Source organism: Phragmites australis, chromosome 1 (assembly GCF_958298935.1).
Source record: "Phragmites australis chromosome 1, lpPhrAust1.1, whole genome shotgun sequence".
NCBI lineage: Eukaryota > Viridiplantae > Streptophyta > Magnoliopsida > Poales > Poaceae > Phragmites > Phragmites australis.
This window is the reverse complement of record NC_084921.1, coordinates 7,353,164-7,362,939: the sequence shown is the minus strand read 5'-3', so window position 1 is coordinate 7,362,939 and position 9,776 is coordinate 7,353,164. Positions and strand designations below refer to the sequence as shown.

The 9,776-nt window shown below is 45.2% G+C and overlaps 1 protein-coding gene across 1 annotated transcript; it reads left to right on the top strand.

Annotated features, from left to right (window-relative positions):
• The first annotated feature begins 6,392 nt into the window (after positions 1-6,392).
• LOC133900229 (uncharacterized) lies at positions 6,393-7,237 on the top strand. Its single transcript, XM_062341373.1, has one exon. It carries the CDS (start codon positions 6,496-6,498, stop codon positions 7,057-7,059), a length of 564 nt encoding a protein of 187 aa, XP_062197357.1. The 5' UTR covers positions 6,393-6,495; the 3' UTR covers positions 7,060-7,237.
• The last annotated feature ends 2,539 nt before the right edge of the window (positions 7,238-9,776 follow it).

Genomic DNA, 9,776 nt, shown 5'->3' with positions numbered 1-9,776 from the left:
TTTCACAATCCAACTTTTTACAATCCAGTTTTTCATAATCCAGCTACTATAAACTGCTTTTCAAAATCTCCAGCTGAAACAAACAGGCACTTACATGAGATTTCTTACATGGACGGGATACTTTTTCAAAACAATAATTCAGACAATACATATGGTTTCTCGAGCAATATTGGTACAACCATTTTGTTACAACGTAAGTACAACTATTTTCTTACAAGTTATACAACCAATTTCTTACAACTTAAGTACAACTCTGTATCGGAGGGTTAATGTAACTTGGATGGTGGCTCATAAATATAATTTCGAAATTTTTTTATATGTCTCAAGTTGATCGATTTTTGATAATATGTCCGAACTTGATTATCATTTGATCATATATCTAATATAGACTAGTTTGTAACAATTTATCCATCACCTCTATTACCCAATATAAAATTTTGTTACAAATTAGTCCATGTGAGACATGTGATTAAATGATGATCAACTTCAGATATATTATCAAAGGTTGATCAACTTTAAGACATATAATCAAATTTCCCAAAATAATTAGATGGTTTAAATACACGGTTGTAACAAAGCTGTACATAATTTGCTTTAAAAATAAAAAGCAGAAAACTACCTATTATATTAAAAAAGAAGAAGTTAACTCAGACTTAGCAGTACACCACCCTTGGAGGGGAGGGCAATAACAAAACAACAATACAGCAAGCACAATAACTAGGCTACTAGCAGGATAGCCGTAAACAATGATAGGTGATGATGGAGTAACGAAAGTCAAGTACTAAAGGATTAGGACACATGCTGCCACATAGGCAACCATGCCTTTTCTAAAGAATGATTTTACGACTCAAGGTCCAACATACGCTTGAAAGCCGACACTCGCAATTACATTGCTAAGGTACCACAACCGCGACATCGGCAAGCAAGCCCTTTACAAGGAAATGTGAGGACTCATAGCCCCATGCAAGCTTGAAGGCCGAGGGTTGAGATGATCCGAGAGCGCTCTTCTGGTGGTGGTGGTGGAGATCCTTCGAATTTAGCAAGGAACTTTAAATCAAGGCGGGCACTGCAATGAACCAATGATCTATCATAAGACTCGTGGATGTCTTGTCGGTGCCATCATCAGCGGTAGAGGCTGTAACAGAGAGGAAGGGGGCCTTGAAGAGTTCTCGATGGCAACCTTCACGGAGGATGGGTGTTCAGGCGTATCGACTAAGGCCAGAGTAGGCATAACGAGGAGATCAAAATAGCAATCTAGAATCTCCATGAGGTAAGCTTCAGATGGTTGCGCCAAGCTCTCAGCAGATGATTGGGCAACACAAGCCGCAGAAGTGCCCCTTGTGGCAGGGTGACAACTTGGAGCAACATTTGCTCTACGGATAGCTCCTGATCAAGAGCAAGGAGGAACGAAGCTATCACTTGGTGCTCGTAATCTAGAGGATTCATGCTCGGCCTATCATTAGTAGTGGTGGCATGAGGTTGTAGCAGCGACCCAGAAATAGTCTTGGGCATCATGCCACCATTGAAGGTTGATTGGTCGACACTATCTGCGATGGCGGCTAAGGGGTCGGGTTCCTCCAGTTGCTTCTACGAGACTGTTGACCTAGCGGGTGTGGTGTCTCCCTCTTTGACGCCTAGAAGCTTGCAGCCAACTAGGTCCGTAGTGACTGTTATCGTAGTCTCGCGAAGCACAGGCTCCAACAGCGGCATGCAGACTGCCATGAGTGAGTCGAAGAGAGATGGGGTCAGGGTTGGGGAGCGGTGAACTGGAGAGCAGGGGCCGAAGAGGTCGACTATGTCAGCACCCATGCTAGGCAGCTCCACGCGCTCTACCTGGTTGGCCACACGCACCAGTCACAACTTAATGGTAGATGCCTCATCCCTAAGAGGACACACCACTTCCTCGAAGTGGGCCAAGAGCAGCTGATGGAGCTCCAAACGCAAAGATTCCACCATTGGCTCAAGCATGAACTTGAGGTTCGGGTGGGACAGCCCAAGTGAGGCATGACAGTGGCAGACACATGGAACACCCGCCTTGTCGTGGTTGATGGAGGTGATATCCTTGTCATGCCTGGTAGGAGAAGTCGCTGACGACGTGAGAATCCTACATGGCATGGGCATGGCCACAACGTCTGCCCATCTCTAGGGAAGGTGAGGATGGCGAGACTGGAGAGACGGGGAGTGAGCATGCGGGGTAGGAGTGGAGGACCAAAAATGACAGTGGCGCTCCTTGTGCCTAGGTTGGCGACATCGAATGCAATGGAAGGAGTTGCGATAGGAGCTGACTTGGTGGTCCCGTGCAAGGCATCTACAGCGAGCCCACCTTTTGAAGGTGAGGTTGCGCTCCAACTGTGTTTTGGACAGTGACGACGACAAATGATCGACATGGCACGGGCACAAATCTCGTTGCACCTCGATGAAGATGTTGGGCGGCGGCGAAGCCCGTATAGGTGATGACCTCGATGGCAACGATGGAGAAGTTGACGACATGGTAGAAAGCAACCACCTCAAGACCCAAGAGGGTGTTTGTCTTCTACATGAGTAGCTGATTTGTGAAGGCGTAGATGTGCTCACAAAGACCTTCCTCTGATGAGATCGAGCTCCAACCGACAGATTGAGACCGATAAAGGGGGCGACGAGATCCGTGAGGTCCACGACTGGGACAGCCCTATAGAGCCTGAAACGACGAGATCTGTGACTAGATCGGGCAGGTAGGGCTGAGAGACGACGGTGTGAAGGGGCTGCAACCACCGTCAGCGTCTGCGACGACGAGGGAAACCTAGGTCACGCCCCCACATCGCCTAATCCAAGAAGAATTTAAATTGTTTTACATGAAGCATTTAACTTCTCGAATATGGATAGACATAACCATTGCATCTTTGGTCTTTGCTGGGAACACAAAAAGGCATAGGAACTCTTCGTTAGGGCCTATTTGTAGGGGGGATGCTATAGGAATTTTTAGGATTTATTTCAAATTTAGACTAAATCCTAGGTCTGGAATAATGATTCATTGCGGTGTAGGTTTCCTAGCCCGTAAAAACTTGATCAGAAAACGTCAATCGAGATGGAGATGGAACATGGATAACTATGAAGCACGATTTTTCTTCTTCATTTATATGGATCCAAGTAACACTTAACTCTAGGCTGTAAGGTCGTTCTTGTCTGTGGGAACGAATCAGTCCTAAGCCGAGCTAAATTGCTTCAGACAAAACCAAGTTTCCCGAAATGCAACCGTTTAAGATGTTGATGGAGAGATAAGTGTTCTCAAAAACATGTTGGTTAAGCGCTCTCATCAGGGAGGAATATAATCTTGTGGTCATGGACACCAAGTTAACTTAGCGGCTAAGTTCGCGTTTTGTATAGCTTGTGCATATATGTTTAGTTAGTTTTTTTTTCCCCTTCATTTTGGTTTTGATCCCTGATCTGTTTAGTTAGGTTTCTTCCTACTAATGAATGAAAGGCAACTCTTCTGCTTTTCGTAAAAAAAAAAAGAAAGAAACGCAACAGTTCAGCAGCCAGAAAAAAACCATGCTACCAGATAGAGATTGTATGAACGGGATGAAAGGAGCGTGCGTGCATGCTTAGCGTGCCAAGAAAAAACGATAGCACGGTAGCCCTCTCCTTCCTCACGACCGGTATCATCGATCCCGCCCCCCGGGGGTGCATACCGAACCGACGTGCAGTGAAGGGAGCAAGGCAATCGTTCCAACGAAACACGAGATTTTGTCTCAGAACGGTGTGACATATGGGTCGCGCACGGAGAATCCAAGTGGAAGTTGCGAAGGAAGCATGCTGGGCTCGAGTGCCTGCTTACGTACGTGATTCGATGGACCGGTTGCTTTGATGCCGTGATTCCTCGGCTCGGCGGTCGGCTAGACTAACCATGGATTGCGTAGTCGCGCAGCACCACACGCGAAAGCGACCGCGATGCACGGCAGTGACAGTGACGGACGCAAGATAGACAGCTAGGAGCTCATATCCTTCTTCGTCTTTCGGTCCCTCTCTCTTCTCTCCTATTTTTTCCTCCCCTCTATAGAGCACCAGAGAATAGACGAGGATTGATGGGCTTGATCCCCCACGCACCCCTGAAGATCCGCCCCTGATGCACGTACGTACGTGTAGGGCCAAGCCGACGACCTCACCGGCCCGGGTAAACAAAGCCACGGCCGCTACGGCGTTGCAGATGCTGATTACAGACTTCATTCTGATGGGTTCCAAGAGAAAAATTAAGCTCCTTTCTGAAGGTAACATTATATTACCTTATGCAATTTCGTATGAATGAGGGCCAAATGTTTGCGCCCTCTTTCCGGTGGAGCAACCGGAGGTTCATCTGTTCTCGCTCTGGGTAGCGGTCAAAACAATCGATGTAACTCAAAAATGCATTTGTTGTAGTTGGAGCTAGAAAGGACAACAGGAGTCGGACCTAATTGGAGAAGTAACGGCATGTAGTTTGGCCTTGGGTCGAATAATTTGGTTGCCCGATGGTCTCCATTAACAAGTAGCTAAGCTGGAATTAACTCACAAAAGGTTGTTATTAGAGAGAATGTTTGGCACAGCTCTCTAAGAATTTTTAAGTTACAAATTATAGAAATTTGTGAAGCTAGCTGAATCATCTTGTTTCTATTTTAAACTTAAAACTAATACTTAACTATTTTATTTTAATCTACAATCTTAAAATTTGATGGAAGCCAAGTAGAATTCTACCAAACCGAATGTTAATGTTTTACTGCTAGCTTCTCCACACAGGGAACGAAGAAGTAAAAAACTGCTGAAAATTAAAACGGTGGCGCTTTGATGACCGTAATGGGGTCCACGGTAGATTTGTCGGTCCTGAGACTTGTCCGATAAATACAAACGGATTAACGCGCTAAATGAAGCAGTACATCGAAATATCCTTTTAAAGTAGGTGGAGTGGGTTGGTTGTCAAACCAAATGCGTCATTTTGCGCGTACCTACGGACCGTGTACATCACGGTGAAAATAAAGAATATCTACGGCTTCTACATCGAGCCCAAACGTTAAAGAGTCCATGCTCCAGGTAAAAAAAAATAGGATAGGATAGGATAGAACAACGAAACGGTAAAACCGTAAAAACGACATCAAACTACCATCGAACCGTGATCCAGGCATAACACACGTACCGAGCTGGCTAACCGGAGCACAAGCCGAGGCGCCGAGCTGATGTCCATTTGCTCAACGGCTCGAGCCTTCGTGGGAATCGCAATCGGCTCGGCTCGCGGACGCGAAGCTCCCAGGCGCCGGACTTGAAACGCAGCCGATAGCGGACTTGAGACTATAATTTAAATCCGAAAATTGGAGCGGAAATTGGAAAAAGGCGACATGCCCGTGACGGATGGCCCCAGGATCCCGATGTCGACGCTCCTTGCCATTTTTGCGTCTATGCCCCTACGTAGATTTTATCATAAGACTCTGCGAATTAAATTTAATCGCAAAAGTACCCCTGGGCAGATCTGTTTTTGGCCCAGCACGTCACGTTTGTGCCAAGGTCCCTGGAAGATATGGTTTTCGCAGATGCTCGGACGGGTCAGTCACATGCTTCGGCGCTTGGGAGCGTGGTCTTCCCAGATAAAGGTGATTGGGTACTTGCCTACTTGGGTTGGGTTGGGTCGAATCTCAAGGGAAGGTAATCTCGTAGAGAGACGATTAACCTTTTAAAGAATAGAATTTATGGGATCAAGTGATTGGTTAAGTTGCGCTGTTATAGCTATGTATATACACGCCATTGATTTTTTTAACTATCTTGTTAAGAGTACATGTCACAGTAAAATCTCAAATTGATTTATTACATAGTAATATCTATTTTTAACCGTGATGTTTTATGGTAACTTATTTTCTCTTAACCTATATCTTAACGTAGATTAATTTCACACCAGGTAGTCACCTTTTGAAATATTTTATAGATTAATCTTTAAAATAAAGTTAGATGCAAACCCACTTTGTAACTTAAAAAATGAACCGAACTAAAGAGCACCACTAACTAATACAGACAGACATATGGCTTTTCGAAAACCAGTGGCAGAAATATCGAACGGACAGCGTCGCCGTTCAAACACCACACACGGACACACCCCCGGCCCCTACCGATCCACCTCCCACCCAACTAGCTACTCCAGCGCATGGACAGAACAGGCAGGCGCGGACGGGGACGCCCATACGACCCGGCTCGGCTCGCGGAGGCACGCACGCATCACCGTCCCTCATCGCAGCCCCGAACCAAATAAAGAAGAACGAACACGACGCAGCGGTCCACAGACAGAGCGAGAACTCGCTGCACCACCGCACTCGCAACCAAATATTGCGGAAACCCCCCTGCAAGAGCCGTCGTCTCCAAACCTGCCCATCCACCCCCAGCGCTATATAATGCGGCCCCCAACTCGGCCACGCTGCGCAGAACACCTCGCCTTTTGTACTCTTCCGTCTTTGCCCTCGCATTCGCATTACGTGTACAGAGGGAGGGGGAAAAAGTCGGTAGCTCATGGAGAGCTCTTCTCATAAGCGGGCGCGGGAGGAAGCCGTCCTCGCCGCCGGCGAGGGGGCCTCGCCTGAGATCGACGCCAAGAGGCTGCGGCCCGAGGACCTGCTCGACATGCTCGACGATGACACCGACGCGGCCGCCGCCGACGACCTAGCGTCCGTCATGCGGAGCCTCGAGGAGGAGATAGCCAGCTTCGACGAGGAGGCGCCCGCCGCCGAGCTCGTGGCGCCGCCGCAGCCGGAACTGGGGTTCCTGCTCGAGGCCTCGGACGACGAGCTGGGGCTGCCGCCGGCCGGGGCCTCCTCGTCGGAGGAGGCCGGCGCCGGGGGGGCGGGGGTGGCCTTCGGGCTCGACGGACAGATCTGGGGGTTCGAGGACGAGACAGCTGGGGGCTTTGGTGGCTACGGCGCGTCCTCGCCGGAGGCGGCTGCCGCCATCGCCGCTGCGGCCGCGGCTGGGTGGGACGACGAGGGCTTCGACGCCGGGCTATTTGCGTTCGGCGACGAGCCCTCCGGGCCGTCGGATCTCGCGACGCTCCGTCACGAGACTATGCCGGCCGTCTGATGATGGGCCCGGCCAGCCAGTGGATTAGCGTTCTCTTCTTTTGTTTTTTACCTGTGGCTAACCTTAGCGTTACCCTTTTTTAACCTTGGTGTAAAGTTTTTAGAAGGGTAAAACAGAGGCATGGAAACACGGGAAGGTTCGGAGTGCAGGAAAAAGAATCTGGAAATGGTTTCCTTTTTGCCCTTGGAATTTATTTTTTCCTCTTAAAAAATAGTAGTATATTTTTTATAAAAAATACTTTCTCTATTTGTCGTTTTAATTAAGATTCGATTAAACTTTTAAAACTTTGATCTTTAATAGTATCTAAAATATTTAATTTAGAAATAAATATAGTTTAGAAATATAAGAATCATAAATTTATTTTAAAAATACTTTTATAATATTATATTTTATTAGCTATTATAACTATATTTTAACATAAAATTATAGTTAAAGTTATACAGTGAAAAATCTAAAACCGATACGTTTTTATAATCAGAGACAGTATTTAGTGTAAGCAAGTTGGAGTAAAATAAATAAAAGTGAAGCAAAAAAAGAAAGATGCCACCAAGTTGGAGTAAAATGATGTATGTTGGCTACAGGACGGACGACCTACTGACATGACAGAAGATCTGTCATGTACTCAAAACGGATGGAAATTGTACGAAAGTTTCCAAGAAACCGTGAATTTCTCAGCATTTTATAATTGAACGGGGAGGATAACTGTGGCTGGTACGGTTGGTCTCAAAATGAGACCACATTTGCAATCCCGTGGAACGAGATGAGTTCACAGGAAAACTAACTATCAAAATGGCTAGTTAACGTGGATCAAATATTTATTGGTGTTTCACATTCATCCCTAGGCTTTGTCCTCTATTGCCGTCGTCATGAGGCAATAGATACACTGGAAACAATGCCACGGGATAGCCGTGGGGATTTCATATCGCGACGGCGACAGGCACACTAGAAATATTGTCACAGGATAGCTGTGAGGATTTCAAACCGCATCGAAGGACAAATCTGATTTTTTTTTTCTCCTTTTATTTTTGTCAGTGATGGAAACGACTTTTATCGTGGTGCAGGCAGGCAAACAATTTCTCATTTTCCTTCGTGAAAGCTGCTAGGCAGACTAGATGTCGAAAGATTTTTTTAGATGAGTTGTCAAAAGTTGAGTGAAGAATAAGTAAGTATTATTTCCTGATTTTAGTCGCCCACGATATAGAATTGGGCATATAATTTACATGATGTTGACTATGCTTTTACGTTTATAGGACGTGTTATTGATGGTATATAAGACACTTTTAATTTAATTTAATTAATAAATAATTCATAAATAGAAATGGATAAACTAATATGATAATATCATCAGAGTATAATCTAGACATGTGTACGAAATCACTACATATAACTAGATCTACTATACTTAAAATTAGGAACTGTAGAAAATAAAGTACGAGAACATGATTTTGATGTATTAGTCTTGCGTGGTGAAGGTTGCGGAAGATGCTGGTTGCACAGTGTTGATCGCATGATCGATCCTGCTGACGACGCGTCGAAATTGTTGACGATGACAGCGGGCAACGCCCAAGCGACCAGGAAAACGAGCCGTGTTGAAGAACTTGAGCAGTCGCGCGGAGCGCTTACAAAAACTTATTCGCCCTCTCCCGGTGCAAGATCTCAAGAGCGAGTGTTTCGGAGACCTGCTCTCCTAGTTGCCGGTGCACGCCGACGCCGGGATGGAGTAGACTACAGCGACAACACAATAGAAAGAGAAAGAGGCAAAACCCTAACTCTTATATAGACTCACTAAATTAGAGCATTTCTAATTTTAAGGCTACTCTCAATTAGCAGTCTATGTTGTACATGTTTCCAAATAGGTGGGGGTCCTTGCATATATATAGGGAAAACCCCCCACCTCCACCTCCATTAGCAATATAATACTAATAAAGGGTGGGTCTCAATATAGGCTACCTCTCCACAATATGCGCTTTTGAGATTTATTAGGAATTATTATATGGGTCAGCCCCAATAATTCTAATTATCCCCCACCAGATCTTAAAATCATATAGAGAATTACCAATTTTTCACTGTTGTTTGATATATCAGTGTTTCAGTAGACACTGTTAAGTTGAACATCTACCTAGAACATCAAACTACACTCATTCACAACTTGAACAATGGACTACACCTTGAATTGCAAGTTTTGTGCAAACAAGTTTCACTTAAAGTCATAACTGATACTTAGCTGCCAGTAGACTACCCCGCAGGTGGAGCATATAAGTTCTACTCTATGGTCTCTTCATGAGTTTATTAGAGATCACCCAAATCTCATAAACTGCGACCAACAGTCAGACTCATATAGGTGTGTTCTTTCAAAAATGCACTGTAGGTCAGCATTTTTGCTACTTAAAGCCAACAGAACATATTAAGCCATTAGCCAACCTGCCTTACAGATATCTAAGAGTATTGTATTTTCACTCGAGTGAGTCAAACAACAAAGGTACTCTCCTCTAGTTAGACCAATAGCGATAATCACTTAGAAGGTAATCACCAAAATGGTGTAGATCTCAAATATAGTGATTTAACCCTTTGATGATAGCCACTAAAAATAGTGTAGACTGCATAGTAATAGTTTAATACTTTGACGGTAGTCACCAAAAACTGGTGTAGACCGCACAGTAGTGGCGCGAGTAATTCGCTTTATGAGCATAATCTGCAAATATTGCAGTAGATTTCAT